At 40.2% G+C, this 19119-nt stretch overlaps 1 protein-coding gene across 1 annotated transcript in view; it reads left to right on the top strand.

Annotated features, from left to right (window-relative positions):
• The first annotated feature begins 270 nt into the window (after window positions 1-270).
• The window catches only part of LOC146811157 (uncharacterized), a 209535-nt gene continuing 190686 nt past the window's right edge, over window positions 271-19119 (top strand). The window contains exons 1-3 of the mRNA XM_085618219.1: window positions 271-385; window positions 3383-3468; window positions 17736-17801. Coding sequence (XP_085474345.1) covers window positions 337-385; window positions 3383-3468; window positions 17736-17801 — 201 coding nt within the window. The 5' untranslated portion in view covers window positions 271-336. The remainder of the gene's footprint in view (window positions 386-3382; window positions 3469-17735; window positions 17802-19119) is intronic.

The following is a 19119-nucleotide window of genomic DNA, read 5'->3' as shown; positions in this document are numbered from 1 at the left end:
GGAGATCGTTTGTTGGTGTAAATATAAATGTCCGCCTAGGCTTACGTGTCCTGTTCTTTAGAACAAAAAACAGAGACCTGACAATTAGAGTTTTTAGCTCCTCCCTTTAGATGGAACATGAGAAGGAAGGTGGCACCTGTTGAGTCAACATTGATTGATGCCACGGCCAAGAATCAAACTGGTTCAATTGTCACGTGACCTGACATCAGACCTGCTGGGAGGAGACTGACTGGTCGCTTCCAGTATAAAGAGAGGAGCTCTGGGCTGAGAGAGACACCTTGAGATTGAACCTTGTGTACTCCAGATCGCATCTCGATACCCAGCCATCTCTCAGCCATGAAGATCGCTCTCGCTTTTCTGTTGGTGGCAGTCAGCTGCCCCCTTGGTGAGTGTCCATTCTATGCTCAGGGAGTGGGGTGAGAGAATGTGGTTTTGAATGGAACTGTATTTAAAAAAAATAACTTCTATAAAATTCTTAAGCACACCTCCAGGACTCAATAATATCTGTGAAAGCGGGGGTCATCGAGAGCCCCACAGTTAGAATAATATATACAATGTCTGCTTGGAGCAGTCTATACACCACTATAACTGAATACCAACTGCAGAGGTCCAACTTCAGCTCAGAACTGACTCATTGTTGGAAGTTCCCCGAGTATTTCAAGAAGGACCATAATACTACTTCACTCTCCTCATTCGAAGCCTTAGGCTCGCATCACACTCTTTACGGACACTATTTGAGGCACCTTTTGTTGGGGCGGCTATTATACCTCTGCTGTGGGGCGGAAACCAGGTTGTCTGTCACTTCTTAGTGCAGAGGCCCCTGCTGAGAGAAATGCTCCGTTTCTGGAAGGCCAGCCGGTCCTCCTGTTTAACCCAATGACACACGCTTTTTCTTAGTTGTTTTTTGACACATTACTTTCCTTATAGCCTCCAGCTCCTAGCTGTCACTTCTGTGACACACAGAGTATTAGTGCTGCAAGAGCGTTGAAGCAACTTGTGCTGACACGGGCGCTTTTCACCTTAAAATTATACTTTGTGAGGAACTGGTGTCCCGTGTTGTGGCAACGGCTTTCAACTCCCTCACAAGGGTGGTTATTCCAGTAATTGCAGTGTCATGATTACATCGAGTCATCCAAGATTTACTTTTACTTCTCCTTCGTTTCATAATAAGCCACTGCTTCTTATATTCTTATTTATAATGATCAATAAATCCGACCCTTCTTTCTTTATTTTTCCCAACAAACACATACAGACATACCATGTTTGCTTGATGGCTTTATTTTTAAAAGTAAATAGGAAGCTCGTTAGTTTCTTCTCTTATATGTTTCTTTACATGTTGGAGTTCTCGTGTTTAATGTTCCATACCCTCTGGACTTTACGTTATCATAACTGATAGGGGAGTGTGGCAGGAGGGTGAGAGTTAGGGTGGGGATTGTGAAAGTGCATTGTTATTTAACCCTCTCTTTATACGTTTGCTGAACATTCTCAAGTGATTTTTTTTAACAATTTGGTAAACAAAATTGATGACAGTATTCTAAATCTAGTTTCAAAATCCACTCTGGAATCATTCCTTCTCAATCACTCTTTTAGGCGTTTGCCAAGCACACGCTAAAACGATTAGACTTTTTATGATCCAGAGATACATTGATTGCTTCAGGACTTTCCAGCAAACCGATTGTAATCAAGAGTCGCCAAGAAAACATACAATACGCTTCATTTAAGAAATAAGCAACAATGTAAGCAAGATAGCTTCCCACAAGCCCAAGCAAATAAAAATCATGAGGCAGGTTGGCAGTCTATTCCTGGAAGTCACCAAAACTATGTCTGAGGCCAGCTAACAGGTTTGAAATGAAAGACAGTGGAAAGCTCAGAGGGTTTGCTGTGGAGGAGGTATCTCGGTAGCTACATCCTAGGTTCTCATGGAGGCCAAACATGAGGTACTGGTTGAGCCGATAGGAAGACTTTTTCGAGGTACCTTTACAGATGGTTAAAGTGCTGGAGAGGACACATATGGGGCCTGATGGAAAATGTAATGGTATACAAGTGAATATGCAAATTAGTAACAATAGGTTTGCCTTGAATGGAAAGTTAAATATTAGAAGATAAAAAGGAGGATTATATTGTAGAACGTGCAACCAGTTACGTCATTAAGCAGGAGCTGCAATTGACTGATAAAAACACACAACAAACAAATGTGATTGCTGCCATAATAAAAACACGTAGATAGATTGCAATTTCTTTTTCTTTCGACAGCCTTAAAATAGTTGCTGACGGGTCGTCAGAGTAACAAACAGAAAGCATTTTCGTTACAACTTCCTTAGGAGTGGTTAAAGTGTGTTAGGCGGCCAGAATTGAAGAGCAATGCCAACATATCAGGGTCAAGCACGAGGCAACAGAATCATGAAAACTCCGATTCCTGGGTTTGCCACTAGCAACAATAGTGTTTAGCCTATGTAGCATGTGCTATCTAGGGTGGGACGCATTACACACCTCGTTTAGTTTGGGGTGCCAAGGCATGCAATCACTACTATAGGCATTTTATTGACCTTCCTTGAGGCATGTCCTTCAATGGTAACTGGGCACTGTCGCTCTCCTATTGGAGAACTTTGGGACACGTTTTTGCCACGGCTCCTCCTCCTTCTCCTCACCTCCATCATTAATCACTCCAGCAAAGCAGCCCCAGCAGGTGGCGCCTTTCTAGCCCGTCTCCTCAAGCACAAATCCAATCGCCCAAAGAGCCCTGAGTAAGACGAAATGGCAAGGTTGATATTTTTCCTAATGTATTCTCCCATAGTACATTATGTCTTTTTACGCAATTGTGAGTTGCCCCATCTAAGTATATTAATCATTGTAATGCTCCATTTTTGATTATTTCAAAATCATCCAATGGTGTGGGCTGCATAATAAACAGCAAATTTAGTGAAACGCAGATTATAATTTCAAGCCTCCTTTACATTAAAAACATTTTACATGGAATGACGGTGCCAAATACATTTGTTACCCCCCCCCCCCTTCGTAATCTCTGCCCTAAAATCTTCCTAAAACCTTTCATGCATTGGTCACCCTTTAGAAGCATTACATGCAAGGTGGACAGACACATCTTCAGGCCCCAGACACATAGAACAACCAGACCCATGTACAGCACCCCACAGAGCCGCCACTTATGAAGAATACACAGCACTTCAACACAGGGCCCCAAATGTAAAACACATTCTCACTCATGAAACATTGCAGTCATTTTGGCACCTCGAATAAGACATGTGGTAATTACAGGTGAGAAAGAGGAAACCACAGAAGGAAACACATTCTTCATTGTTATTTGTAAAACGGATTTCTGTTTGTGATTGCGCTAATTATGTGTTTTCCCTCTCTGTTATTCTAGATGTGTCTTCTCAATTAATTGGTGGTCTGGAGATACCTGTTGTCGGTGACCTCCTCGGTAAAATCAATGAATGTCTCAGTTTATTGGTATGAAATTTTAATTAAAATTTTATTTTAAAAAACATTCTTCTACTTTTAAACTGTTGACCTACATTTTTGGAAATGAAATATTTATTACTTTTTTGACAACCTGAAGTATTCCTGCAAGTGTTTGGGGATGGGTGCGGGGATAAGTACCTGATTGGCCTTCACGACAGGTGCACTGGAGGAATATCCTTTGGGAGGGGGGTGCTATACTGCTCTGGGCCGTATGAGTATTCTAGTAGTTTGGACTGGGAAATTACTGGTGCCACCAATACGGGACCTAGTAATCCTCGATTTGCAAACTCAGGGTGAGTTTAAAATAAGACAGGAGGCACCTGGAGAAGAGAGACGTGGCAGGTCTCTGTCTGCTAGCAATAGCAACAAATAGGTCCACACATCTACTGCAATAGTACGGGAACTAGTCATGCTCCCTCCTGCCTCCTCTCAATAGATGTCATTTAGGGGTCACCATGGGTAGCAACTGCAACTCCTGGCTTGCCACTTGCAACTCCTGGCACTGTCTTTGTGATCCCTGGCCTCAGACGTGACAAAGTCAGTGGCAAGAATTCCTACATTCCTTATTTTCTGTCCATTAATAGTTAATAATATTCTATTATTTACTATTAGTTTAATAAAAAATGGTGCACACTCTGGACCTTTGGTGGTAGCTGTGGGAAGTGCAAAATGGTTTTAAATGTATGTTGTGTGAGTGCTTGCGAATGAGAGTATTCTTAAGGGAGATAGTTTGTGTGAGAGTGCGTGTGTATGTGTAAGTGCGTGTGGATGTGTAAGCATGTGAGTGTGAGTAAATATGAGTGAAAATCATTGATTAGGTGAAACTGATGGCCAGATTTACTATTCTTTGACAAAAGGCAACTCTGCACCAGAGTTTCTCGATGCCTTGCGTCAAAGGGTGAGAGAAAAATTGTGCCCTATCTATTGAGATATGGTGCCTTTTTACTCTCCAACACACACACCCTTGCACCAAAATGCATGGGTGTGTGTTCTCTGAAACATAGGTTTTATACTGAAAGGTGACCCTTCCAGTACAAAACTATGCTTTAAGGCTTGTCACACTTTGTATGTATGCTGTACAGTGTAGCACATATAAAATATTTCTCCTTCTTAAAACTGCCTCAAGGAGGAATACGTGTTTGGTGCAAGTTCCTGTCTGTTTATAGATAAGGGTTTGTGTCAAACCTATTTCAATGCCCTCTTGATGCAAAATAATGCAAAGAAGCGTAACATTGTGTTACTTTGGGATATTACCCATCACAAATCCAGGATTCTGTTGGATAATACATCCTCCCCAACAATTTGTTCTATATTTGTGTCACAATCCTGACACAAAAGATCATATACCTGCCCCTGACTGTATGAGTGAGAGAGAAAGAGTGAGATTAAAATGTAATACAAGTGAGTGACCATAAATAAAAATGAGGGTAAAGGAGTGTAAGAGAGGGTGCGTGAGGATGAATGAGTGTAAGTGAGAGAATGGGTATGAACGTGCGAATGAGTGTGGAAGACAAGGCAAAATACTGTTCCTAGCACACTTGCAGCAATTCGTAGCGTGGCAGACACCCTTGACAAAATACTTCCACTGGCACACTGTGGGGGTAATTCTTGGTATAAAGGGCACGAATGGAAAATTTGCTGGTACTAGAAATGATTCATGGCACTGGGGCATCCATTGAAAAGTACTAGCATACTTGAGGAAATGCTTGGCATATGTACACCAGTTGCATAATGCTGGTACTAGCACACTGAGGGGACATTTGGCATAATGGTGGACAACCTGACATATGGAAGGGTGACAAAAGCTGGTTCTGACATACTGAGGACTTTTTTTACATAAGGGTTATCTATGGTATTTGGACGGCATACATTACTTAATTTTAGCACTGGCATATTTTATGTTATTTTTTATATAAGGGGGGTAGTCATTGAATATGGGGCATCAATGACAAAATGCTGGCCTGGGCACAATGGAGGTCATTTTTTACTTATAGGGGGCACCCATACTATATTTGGGATTTGCCAACAATGAAAGAATTTGAATATTTTGTATGGGCCCTTTCTGCACCTATGGCATTTTAGCAAACTTATGTGGAAATTGTTTTTAAAAAAGCGTGGTTTTACCTATGCTTTTCAAAATGTTCTAAGAGGGAGAAGCCTGCTAGAAACGGACTGCATTATTCACTTTCCTCGCTCGCTCTAAGTTAGGGCTAGTATCATGCCCCAGAACTTTCAAAGATAGATCAAGCCATCAGCATCATAAATATAGGTGGTATCTAAAATAGACATTTATCGTTATTCTGTTAAACTAATAATCCAATTATAATGGCACTTCCACGAGGTCACGTGTTGTGATGTTAGTATCACATGACATGTCTTCCTGGAAATAATCAGGGTCAAGGGTCATATAATGTCACTTCCTGTGATTTCATTAAGAGCAAAGGGGATGTGATGTCACTTCTGCTATCCCTAGCATTTTGATAAATCAACACGCATGCTCCTTTCCCTCATATATCCCCTGCACCAAATCCTCCATCCCCTTCAGCAACATTCCCAGGTACTGCCAAAGCCCAGGGATGAACAATGTCTTCCCTAACATGTGCCTCGTGCAGTGGCAGAGCCCAAGCCTGACACAAGACTATCTACTCCCTAAATGCTGTGCCTATGCCACCCTCCCCAGTCTGCAGGAACAGCTGAGTGCTGCAAACAGAAACCTTTTTTTTTGAGTTTAAAGAAAATGTTATTGGGTAGGAGCTTAGGATACATCAGTAATACAATACATTATATAATAATAGGAAAATGGAAAATATGTTGTAGACAACAAAGAAAAGAAAATAGGCAGGAAGGGAGGTAAAAGCAGGAAATAAACATATCTTATATTGATACAACTAAAATAATATACAAATATAACTTATATAAAATATTCAACTCACTGCTACAAATCCAATCCTATATTGATAATAAGAACAGACTGTAATAATAGTTAATTAACAATACTCTAAGGAGGTTTGGAAACTTCTTCTATACTTGGAATATGGGACGGTATTGATTGAGCAGACATATTTAGAAAATTAGTCACAGGTAACCATAACAAGTCACGCTTAATGGCAAGAGTAATCGGGTGAACATAAGCTCTATCCAATCTGTGATTATAACAAACACCATACCACCAGGCTTGAAAAGAGACATTTGAAGCATTTTTCCATGATTTAGTAATTTGTTGAAAGGCAACAGCAAGAAGCAAGTCAATGATAAGGGTATTAAGGGAAGTGGAAGAGGACCAAACTTCCGCAACACTACCTAGAAAAATATGAGAAAAAGAAGAAAGGATATGCGTGTGATAAATGTTGTTAATTTGACGCCATACTGTAAACCAAAACTGGTGTATAACTGGACATGTAAATAACATATGTTTAAGATCTGCAACAGGAGCTGGACAGGACCAGCAGGTAGAGGAAATGAGAGGGTTAATCTGATGCAATTTGGCCGGAGTGATTAAAAGTCTATTATATATGAAGAATAACGTTTGAGTAATAGTTGCTGCCCTAGAAGACTTCCTTATTTTGATCCAAATTTTATCCCACACTGACACGGAGAAGGATGTGCCTAAGTCAGACTCCCAGCTGAATTCTACAATGGACTTATCACAATTGTGACCAATGGTTCTCAATTTATTATACATTTGAGAAGCTGAAGTGGATAATTTCAAAAACGAAATTTGTACAGAAGAAGGGTTAATCTGCGTGGAAGAAGCCATAAGCTTATCATAAGAACTTTGAGCAGCTAGGGTTAATAATGTATATTTAGAATGATAAGAAGAGGGAAGTGAATATCGCATTTGCATTGTTGAAAAGGGATACAAGTATCACCTAGAAAGAGTTGATGAGTCCACTTAAGACCAAGATTGAACCAATCTTTCCAAAAAAGAGTCCTATTTTTAAACTTAATGTGGTTATTATACCAAATTGGGGATTGTAGAAAGCGATCTCGGTCATCTAGACCATCCAGCATAAGAGGGTGAAGAATTTTGCGAGAATGTTTAAGAATAGGGAGAGAAAATTTTTGAGGGGTATTGGATATGGAGAAAAATTCCTCAAAAGAAAGAGGGTGAATGAGATAAGATTCAATGTCTACCCACAAAGGTAAAGATAATGAGTCCGTCGCATTCTGTGATAGTAATGAAGAGGAGTTCTTAAGAAAGAAGGAAGTATGTTATGACGCAAAATAAAATTATAGGAACCAACATCATTTTTACAGAATCTAGCCTACCCCACCAAGATAAAAATAAAGGATGCCATTGGGATGTAGAATTAAATAAAGTTGACTGGAGGTTCTTAAGATTGAGTGATACAGTATCTTTAATAGAATGAGTAAACCATAGGCCTAAATATTTAATCTTAGTAGGGCTCCAGTGAAAAGAAGAAGACACAAAATCAGCATGAAAACAATATTTATTTAACGGTAGAATTTCACATTTGTCTACATTGAGTTTGTATCCTGAAACTGAAGAAAAAGTAGAGACCTCTGAAAGAAAAGCCGGTAGAGAGGTCTGAGGATTAGAAATAAATAAAAGTATGTCATCGGCATATGCCCAGAGTTTTAGATGCTTATCGCCATTAAAAAAAACAGTAATATTTTTGTTAGTTCGGATTTTGGATAAGAAAGGTACTAAAGCCAAAATAAATAAAAGAGGAGAAAGGGGACATCCTTGCCTAACACCTCTGGGAAGTGGGAATGAAGAGGAAACAAGGCCATTAGCTAAAATAAATGACCTTGGAAAAGAGTAAAGAAGTGAAATATAGGAACGGAATTTAGGGCCAAAACCAAACCAAGAAAGTGTTGAAAAAATAAACTGCCAATTGACCCTGTCAAAAGCTTTTTCAGCATCCAAAGCAACAGCTGCTAATGAGAAACCATGGCAGTGGGATTTACTGTGTACGTTGAAAAAGAGACGAGTGTTATCAGAGAGGTGACGACCCTTAATGAATCCACATTGTTCTCTACCTATTAATTGTGGTAAAATATTGTTTAGACGGAGCGCAAGAATCTTCGCAAAAATCTTATAATCCAGATTGATTAAGGAAAAAGGCCTGTAATTTTTGCATAAAGTATGGTCCTTATTCTCTTTAGGGAGGAGACAAATCAAAGCCTCCTGAAATGAACCCTCAGACCTCTGGGAAGATATAAAAAACAAGAATAGTTTATGCAATTTGGGAACAAGTAAGTTAGAAAAATGAGTATAAAATTCTATAGTAAAACCATCAGGTCCGGGAGCTTTCCCTTTTTTAAGTGATTGAATAGCTTTGATAATGTCTTTAGTGGATATATCACTTTCTAGAGAAGAGAAATCTACATCCAAAGGGGGAGGCGGGGTAATAGAAGCTAAATATCGATCAATGACAGATAAAGGGGGTTGAGATTCAGGAGTATATGTGTATGTATGTATGTATGTATTAGATTCTTGTTGAGCGCGACTGTCACCCCAAGGGTATCCTGGCACTGGACCATAGGTGAGTCATCAGATAACGATTTGTAAAAATTGGAGAATTCTAAAAGAATGTCCTCGTCTTTGTGGAGAGTAATATTAGAGGAGGATAAAATAGACTCAATTCTAGTACGTTCTTTTTTGACTTTGAGATATTTAGCAAGAAGGTTGCCAGATTTATTTTGTGCACTATAGAATTTAGCACTGGATTTAAGTAAACATAAATTCGCAGAATTAGTAGAAATTTTATTAAAAGAAAGTTTGGCGTTAATAAGCTCCTCTAAGGTAGATTGGCTTTTTGTTAGATAATAAAGATGTTCTAGTTTTTTAATTTGCAAGTTAAGTGACAGGGATGAATGAGAGGCTGCACGCCGCTTTTGAGCAACAAAGGAGATAATAAAGTCCCTAGAGGCAGCTTTAAAGGAGTCCCAGACAAGTTGAGGAGACACCTGAGGAGATTCATTTTCTACTAAAAATAAGGTAGCAAAATCAAGAAAGTCCGGTGTGAACTTAGGGTCTAATAAAAGGGAATTATTAAATCTCCAGCATCTAGTGCCTTTAACGGGAGGAAGTAGATCTAAGCTTAAGGAAGCTGGGGCATGAGCAGAAATTAGAATAGATCCGATGTCTGAGTGAGCAATATGCTGAAGTAGAGCTTTGGAAATAAAAAGGTAATCTAATCGGGATTGCGAAGAATGAGCAGTTGAATAATAAGTGTATTCCTGTAATGTGGGGTGACAGAGCCTCCATGAGTCCACAAGAGACCTTTGAGAGATAGTGGAAGTAAATTGAGAATGCATGAGGGAAGGGACGAATCTGGAATTGGAATTCCTGTCAATAAAGGGGTCTATGATCATATTACAGTCACTACCGAAAACCAAATATTCATCATTGCATTGCATTAAAAGGGAAAGGATTTGGGGCCAAAACAGCTTATCTTGAGTAGTGGGAGCATAAATATTAAAAATTGTAATGGGAATCTTATTAATCAATAAGGAAATAACAACCCATCTACCCTCAGAATCGTTATCCTGTCGTATGAGCTGGAAATCCAAACGTTTATGACAGAGAATAGCAACGCCATTGCGTTTACCTGAACCTGGTGATGCAAAAACATGGCCTACCCAATTCCATCTTAACTTAGCTACTTCAGTAACTGGTATATGAATTTCCTGTAGTAAAGCAATGTCTCCTTTTAGGTTTGCAACATGTGACAGAACTCGCTGACGTTTGATAGGAGAACCCAAACCTTTAACATTCCAAGTTATAATATTTAACAACATTTAAATCTTATAGAAAATTAATCACAACATTTCTTTAAAAAATGCGCCATGTTTAAAAGCAAAAACAGTGTGAAATATTCAATAAAATATGAAGAAGAAAGCTGGATTGTAGAGAAATAACAGTGAGAGAGATATAAAATCATAGAATAGAGAGAATAATGAGGGAGAGAGAGAAGATGATAGAAAAAAGAAGCATAAAGAAAATTTGGAGATTGAGATGAAACCGAAAAGTGGGGAGAGAAAGAAGGAAGAAGTGAGGATAACAAGAAAAAACAAGACAGACAAAACAAAATTAGCAATCGATAAAACAGTACAATACTAGAAAAACATACCACAAAAGAACGAAAATTCTGGGGTAGGTGGAGCCACATAGGAAAGGCCAAACACCGGGCGGGAGAACGCAGGATGAGAGGCACACAGAAAGAACATCATCCAGGCGAAATGAGAACACTGAGAGTAAGGGAGCAAAGAAACCACGACCTAGTAAAAAGGAAAAAAGAAGGTAATAGTTAATGGGAAAAATTACGATAACACCAAAACTTACAATATGACTGAGACAGAAGAAATTCACAATTGTGGGGAAACAAATAACAGACATGGAACGTTTGAAACAAAAATAGTCATGACATGTTTATGATTTAGAAATGTCCATAGAGACTCCTTTACAAGAGTCCAAAAATCTTTGAAGCACAGCAGGATCTTCATAGTTGGTTGTTCTGTTGTTATAAGTCACCTTGAAAAGGCAGGGGTGAAATAAGCCATAACGAGCGTTCATGTTACGAAGGGACGGTCTCATCTGGAAAAATTTCTTCCGACGCTCAGCAGTTATTTTGGCATAGTCTTGAGCAAAAAATAGATTGGAACCATTCCAAGAAATCCTTCCTCGCTGTTTTGCTGCCTGCAAGACTTTAAGTAGATCTGTGTATTCTAGGAAATACAGAATTACACCTCTGGGTTTTGTTGAGGAAGAAGAAGAACGGGGACTCTGGCCCAAACGGTGCGCACGTTGAATATTTAATGGCGGAGATGCTGGAAGACAAAGAAGGGTTGGAAGAAAGGATTGAAAATAGGAAATTGCGTTAGTTCCTTCAAGACCTTCTGCCAGACCATAAATGCATAGATTATTATGCCTATTACGGTTTTCTAACTGTTCAACTTGTTGCTTAAGATGTTCAACTTCTTTATGGAGAAGGGGAACTTGAACAGCGACCTCCTGAACAGACTCAACACGCCTTTCCAGACCATCAACCCTCTGCTCAGTGTGAGACCAATTATCCTCCAAGCTCTGCAAACGTAGGTTGGTTTCTTCCATATACGGTTTGAGGGCACGAATCTCTTCAAGAATAAGTTCTAACGAAAGGGGCGATGAGGAGTCAGTAGGAGAGGGCGGATTTGTTTTCCCTCGCTTTCCAGGTGTAAAGGGAGCTGAAGCTGGTATCTTGGACCCCTGCTTGGAGCCCAATCGAGACGTGGAGGGAGAGGAGCCCTTTATAGCCACAGAGTCACTGGGGATATCCTCTGCACCTTCCTGTAGAAGATTAAAGGGATTGAAATCTTCTAAAGATGCACCCTGAGGTTGTAAAGCTTCTTTACGATTAGTCCAAGATGCTGCCATGGTCTAAATCGAGAAAAAATAATCTTCAGCAGAAGTTCTAGAGAGCACAGTATAACTATATGAAGTTACTAAAGGCAGGCCAGTACACAACGCCACTTTATGAAATACACATGAGAGGATGAGACGTTGCTGACGGTTCCAAAAATTCTGCGTGGTGGCAACAGTATAAAGTCCTGGAAGACTGGTGCTATGACGAATAAGACACTTCCCTAATATAGAAGACGCAAGTGTGAGGAGAGCAAATGACAAAAATTGTGACCACGAGGTTGAAAAATAATCCAATATAATAAGTCAGACAAAAACAGTTCAAAAAGGAGGTAAAAAAAAACATTTTAAGGCAGGCCCTCCATTAAAACAGCGTCCCCTGAGGTAAAAGTGGCAGCAAACGCGAGGAGCTCGCTAAAAATGGAAACAAAATGGCGGCCGCTAGTACATTGCAGCCGATATAGAGCCAAAAGACATCCTTGAGCTCACCCTTCACCAAAAGTTGAAGTGCGTTAGATGGAGCAACACTTCATACAGCATTAGAGGCGGTTTCCGCATCCCAAGAGAAACGGAGAAAGCCTGGAAAGATGCCGCTGCCTCACGTCGCCGCAGAGCTCCCGTAAACGGCGGCCATTTCCGAAGGCGCCTAAGCCACGCCCCTGCAAACAGAAACCTGATGCTAACAAGGCTCCCATTCGAAGGCAGGACAAGATGGGCATTGCAGACAAATCTCCCCCAAGATGACTCCTATCCTGCTCTCCATCCTCCCATCTACCCACCTGCCACCACTGACCCAGATATTTACCCAAAGGCCCTGCACCTATACACCACCTGCCCCACAGGTGGCACATATATGCAGATTTGTGCTTGGTATACAAACTGTTAGGGGGTAAAACATGGATTTAGATCCTGTATTCCTGAGCCTGCATGATGTTCCCCTTTGCAGAGGAATATCTCATGTGCACAGGACATAGATGCAAGCATACTGTCCGACATTAGAGATTCCCACCCTCCTTCCCACACATCAGTTCCCTCACAGCTGAAACCATGGATGCCATAAGGATGCCTTGTGTGTTCTTCTTTAATATATCATCAGCACCATGTAAATGACAGTTTTCTTTCGACCCATTTACATCTGTTTTACTTTGGGAGCCTTATTCAAGGGCGCTGCTGCTTCCCATTTGGCTTCCTCTTCACATCTTTTGGTCCACACTTGCTTCCTATTTTGACTTTGGATGTAATGTATTTACATTACCTTATAGAATGTAGATTGTAGGGGTCTATATACCTTGGTCCTGATTCACAAAAGTAAACTTACACATCTTGTGTAACTTTACGCTTGTTTGAAGTTCATAAAAATGCATTTTATTCATAAGTTTACACGTGGTGGGGCTCCACAGTCAGGGCAGAGAACTCAGCACATAAAATGAATGTGTGTCTTATCTTTTTATGTGTGGAGTTCTCCGCCCCGAATGTGGAGTCTCCGCACTCATAAACGTATGACTAAAATATAGTTTTGGGAATTTTAAACAAACTTAAACTTACACAAGAGTGCAAGTTTAACTTTGTGAATCAGGCCTTGCATTCTTTACAAAACTAAGTAGTGGTAATGTGAAATAGTTATTTAATAAGAGAAGTAGTAAGAGATGTGCTGTGGTGAATATCCTTGTCCACAGTTGTGTAGGTATCAATAGTGCAGCTTATGCAGTTGAACCAAGGCCTTTAGATTTGATGGGCTTGAGCTACCACAATTAATGACAGGGGCATCTCAATTCTTACCACAAAGCCAGGGGATGAGGGGTGCCATTTTCTTACTTTCATTAGGGCCCCTGGAAACCTCACCACTGCTTGTCTATATGTGCTGCAGGCTGAAATTAATGACCTGGAAGGGAATCCAGTGTGTTGCCTTAAAGGCCGTCAGGCAAGTTCTCTGGGGGCTATTGCAACTTAGCAAAAATGCAGATCACGTGACAATGACAAGCAATGCCTGTTTACCTTAAGAATACAGGAGCAAGATGCAACCTGGATAACAATATACAGGAGCTTAGTTTGCATTTCTTATCTCACCTACATACACAAATGAAAACTGTTTCATTGCTAGCACAGAGTGGGAACCAGCTGGACTTCATTTCTGGTAGGCATTCTGATGACAGCACCAACTCATTGATGCCCCCAGCAATTCTTGCTCCAGTGGCATCCCAAGGCAGTGTACCAGCATCACTTTGGGTTGGCTTTGAATTCTACAATTTCTTTTTGTGAAATCTGTTTCCTTTTTCTGAGAGCTGGTTTTAGGATTCAAATTGAGCATCCCATCTTCAAAAGCTAAGCAACGGAAAACAAGATATGTCACTTAACAAATTGCCAGAAAAATTGAAATTCCAAAATGTTTTAGAATTTCTCAAGCTCTGTTTTCTGTGAAATGTGTACCCTAGAGCTGCCGGCACCTAGGCAAACCTATCAACCCTGTACATTTTTTAAAACTAGACACTAGGAGGAATCCAGGATGGGTTGACTTTTGTGGCTCTCACCAGGATATAATACCCAGAATCCCTTTCAGAGCTCAAACTTTGTCAAATATAGCACATTTTCTTCACATTTCTGTGATGGCAAGTTCTGAAATCTGCATGGATCCACAAAATTCCATGCACCTCACATTCCCCAAAGTCTCTCAATAAAAATGGGACCTCACTTGAGTGGGTAGGCAAGGTGCCCGCGGCAGGAAACAGCCAAAATGCAACGTGGACACATCACATATTTCGAGTGAACTCTTTTTTGGCTATGTGCCTAGCTGTGGATTTTGAAGCCTAACTCAGCCAGCACCTAGGGAAACCAAGCAAATCTTTATATTTTTGAAAACTAGCCACCCAGGGAAATCCAATATGGGGTGACTTGTGTGAATTTCACCAGGTTCTGTTACCCGGAATCCCTTGCAAATCTCAAACTTTGTAAAAACAAAAACAAAGTTTTCTGTGATAGAAAGTTCTGGAATCGGCATGGATCTGCAAACTTCCACACACCCCACATTACACACATTCTCCCGATAAAATTGGTACCTCACTTGTGTGGGTAGGCCTAGAGCCCGTGGCAGAAAACGGCCCAAAATGCAACATATACATATCACATTTTTCCACTGAAAACCAACCCTTTTTTGCAATGTGCCTAGCTGTGGATTATGAACCCTAGCTCAGCCAGCACCTAGAAAAAACTAGCAAACCTTTACATTTTTAAAAATTTGACACCCAGGAGAAAAACTGATGGGGTGATGTACGTGGCTTTCAGCAGGTTCTGTTACCCAAAATTCCTTACAAACCTAAAACTTTGTGAAAAAAAACACATTTTCCTCACATTTCTGTGATAGAAAGTTCTGGAATCTTCATGGATCCACAAACTTACACACACCTAACATTTCCCAATGTCTCTCAATAATAGTGATACATCACTTGAGTGGGTAGGCCTAGGGCCCGCAACAGGAAACGCCCCAAAACACAACGTGGACACAACACATTTTTCCAGTGAAACTGACCCATTTTTTGCAATGTGCTTAGCTGTGGATTTTGTACTCTTGCACCCGCGACACCTAGGGAAACCTTTCAAACCTATACATTTTTTAAGACTAGACACCCATGGGAATCCAGGATGGGGTGACTTGTGTGACTCTCACCAGGTTCTGTTACCCAGAATACCGTGCAAACCTTAAAATGTGTCAAAAATAGCACATTTTCCTCATATTTCTGTGATGGAAAGTTCTGGAATCTGCATGGATCTACAAACTTCCATGCTTCCCTTATTCCCAACATTCTCTCCATAAAAATGGTACCTCACTTGTGTGGATAGACCTAGTGCCCATGGCTGGAAACAGCCCAAAAAGCAACATGGAGACATCACATTTTTCCACTTAAAATGGAACCTCTTTTTGCACCCCCAGGTGCTGCAGCACCTGGGGGAAACCTAGCAAACCTATACATTTTTGCAAACTAGACACCTAGGCGAATCCAGGATGGGGTGACTTGTGTGACTTTCACTAGATTATGTTACCCTGAAACCCTTGCAAACCTCAAACTATGTCAAAAATAACACACTTTCCTCACATTACTATGATGGAACGTTCTGAAATCTGCGTGCATCCTTACATTTTCACCTACCCCGCATTCCCCAAAGTCATTCCACGGCAGGGAAGGAGACATCAAAATTACCTATCACAAAACGCCATGGTTTTACAAGGGGGCCACAGCCACCTGGATTTTTTTCCACGGCTTGGTGGTCATCTAGGGAATCTTACCAAACCCAGAAATTTCTGAAAACTAGATACCCAAGGGAGTCCAGGGAGGTATGGCTTGTATGGATCTTCCAACATTTTCTTCCCAGAATCTACTGCAAACCTCAAATTTTGCTAAAAAAAATCTCATATTCGTCACATTTCTGGTATGGAAAGTTCTGGATCTGTGTGCATCCACAAACATCTGCCCACCCGGCATTCCCAAAAGTGTCCCAATACAAATGGTACCTCATTTGTGTAGGTGGGCTAAGTGCCCATGGCAGGGAAGGGCCCAAAGCTTATTGTGGAGACATCAAAGTAGCCTATTACAAAGCAACCTAGTTTTGCAAGGGGTTCACCTGAGTTTGTCTGCCATCTAGGGAAACCTACCAACCCCAGAAATCTCTGAAAACCAGATACTAAGGGTAGTCCAGGGAAGTATGGCTTGCAAAAATCCCCCAACATTTTTTCTACCCAGAATCCCCTGCAATCCTCAAATTTAGCTGAATAAATCTCAGGAACATTCTTGCGTTGCAGATTTACTTTTCATGGTCACAGGTCATCATACCAGAGAACAGAGAGATGTATCTGAATGGGTCCCATCTAATTCCCAACTCTACAGAAATGCATGCGACAATAAGGGATCGACGCCTCTAGATCTCTGACAGAATTGTTTATAGGTGGGAACAGAAATGCTCTTTCAGTATTATTATTTAGAGAAAACTGCATACAAAGTGGTTTATGGGCAATTCACCTTCCTATTAATCAGATGTTGTTTCGATTTTCTGGTCATGGTAAACTTTTCCTGCAGTCTAAATCATTCAGGATCTTCTCTTACATCATGAATTTTGAGAAAGGTTCAGAAGTGTTCTGGCAGTTTCAGATATAGATCCTCATTTTGAGGTAGACTTACACAATTTTGACAAAATACAGAGCAGCACATAAAGCTGCTGACCAGTGTTGCGGCAATGGGAAAGGCAAAAACAGTGCTTGATCTTTCCAGCACCATAGTGAAAAAGTGTGCGTGTTCCTTGAAGCATTTGTTTTGTACTGGAAGGCGATTGTTTCAGAAGAAAATCATGCTTTAATACGTTTCCCTCTTTGTAGTTGTGCAGTACTTTCCAGCACACAAGCAAAGTTTGAAAAGTATCGAGAAAAGTAAACTTTTCTCTTACCTTACACTTACTTTAAGAGGCATACGTTTTTATCTCAAAACATAGTCTACCACTGTAAGTAGATAGGTTTTTACATCAAAACTCATGGCTGGTTAATTGTAAATGTATATGTACCATCCATTTGAATGAATTTAACAGAAAGTCGCCCAAAGTAGCTTTATACTGCTAATTTGCGTTACTTTAGCCACATTTCAAACACAAATTAGGAATTCATGGTGGTCTTGGGAGTCAAATACTAGGAGCAAACCCAACATGCAGGCAGCAAAATCTGTGCTCATCAAAAGCAAAAAACACTTTAAGTACCTGTTTCTGAAATAAAAAAAAAAAAGGTTTTGCAAAACATGAAGAATAAAAAGTACCAATAATGTTGCAAGGTAAAGTCATTGAACAAACAAACTGTTTCATATAATGTTTGGAGAATTCTTCTGACCACTTTGTTTCTTCATCTCTTTTGTAGTTAGGCCCTACCCTCCAACAGTTATTGTGCAAGCTCAGCGAGCTCGGCTGCGCACTTGAGGAGAAAGTAAGTTTGATTTTTATTTACTTCTATTTACGTACAGTCTCTAACTTTATTTGAAATGGTGCCTCAGATCATAGCGATTAGAAATCAAGCATGACAGGGATAATAAAATTAATGGATGGCCTTTACACAAATGTATGTTTTTTATACTTTTAACAAAAGAAGGGATTGATTTGGGATTGCACAGGTTGCTGACCCCCCCACCCTGGTAGAGGAGTGCCCTTCATGCCACATGTTGTTGGAGATCTCTTCAAATAAATTGCTTCTGCTAATGTGATGGAAGTACTTTTTGCAAGCCTGAATCTGGATGGCTGCCATAATTTGGCAAAATCCCAGCATTTTGTTCTTTAGAAATAAACCCAGCACATGCGTTTATTTCTGCAAAATAACAAAACAATGGGCCTGATGTACAAAGGACTTTCTACCTATTAAATTGTTATAGTTGATTTCTGTGCCCACGTCAACTATACTTTGCCAGGCCATAGCAATCACTCTGATTCATGCTAGTGGCAGGACTTGTTCTGTTAAATCTGAAGCAGGTCTTTGTACAGCAGTTTTTGCTTTGACATTCTGCTTGAGGTGCTATGTACCCTTTGACTTTCCCTGCTTTCCCCCCACTATCCAAACTTTTGCCAGTTATCATTATCTTCTTTTTCACTTTTTAAATACAAGACAATAGTCTGTCTTTGAATCTTGTAGTGAGTGCTTTGACAACATAAAAAAACATACTCTGTTTTTTTCTGAGCACACTGTCTTAAATCTTGTAATCACATCTTCAAAACTATCAACTGTAGTACCTGTGTCCTGTTCTGCAGCTCCTCCTATTATCAACTCTTAATTTTCCCTAGTGTCCTGTTCTGGACCAAAGAAACAAAACTGGGCATCATCACAAACCTTTCTCACCTCTGCCACATTACCATGCAAAAGTGCCCTCTTCAATTCTTCTAAACATAAAGCAGGAGTTTTCACAAAGTACAGCCTCCTAACAAAAGGTTGCATTGTTGAGTGGTGTATAGCTATCATCCTGAAAAGATAAAAGGTGCTTTGGCACACTTTCCTTGATAAACATGCAAGGTACTGTCCCTGTAAATTTGTAAGCTGTATAACCTTACAAGGATCCAATACTTGTAAAGTACTTATTTTGTGTTTGAAACTTCACCTTTGAAAGATAAGTAGAAATATTCTTAATATATCAATGGACTGCTGTCAAATACTACAAACAGTACTACAATTCCATTTGTATATAGGGGTCTTATTGTGCGATCCCTGTACCTCTTCTGCAATAACTTGTGTTACATTTCTAGGTACAATCACCTCTTTC

Source organism: Triturus cristatus, chromosome 7 (genome assembly GCF_964204655.1).
Source record: "Triturus cristatus chromosome 7, aTriCri1.1, whole genome shotgun sequence".
Lineage (NCBI taxonomy): Eukaryota > Metazoa > Chordata > Amphibia > Caudata > Salamandridae > Triturus > Triturus cristatus.
This window is presented reverse-complemented; position numbering and strand designations above follow the sequence as displayed.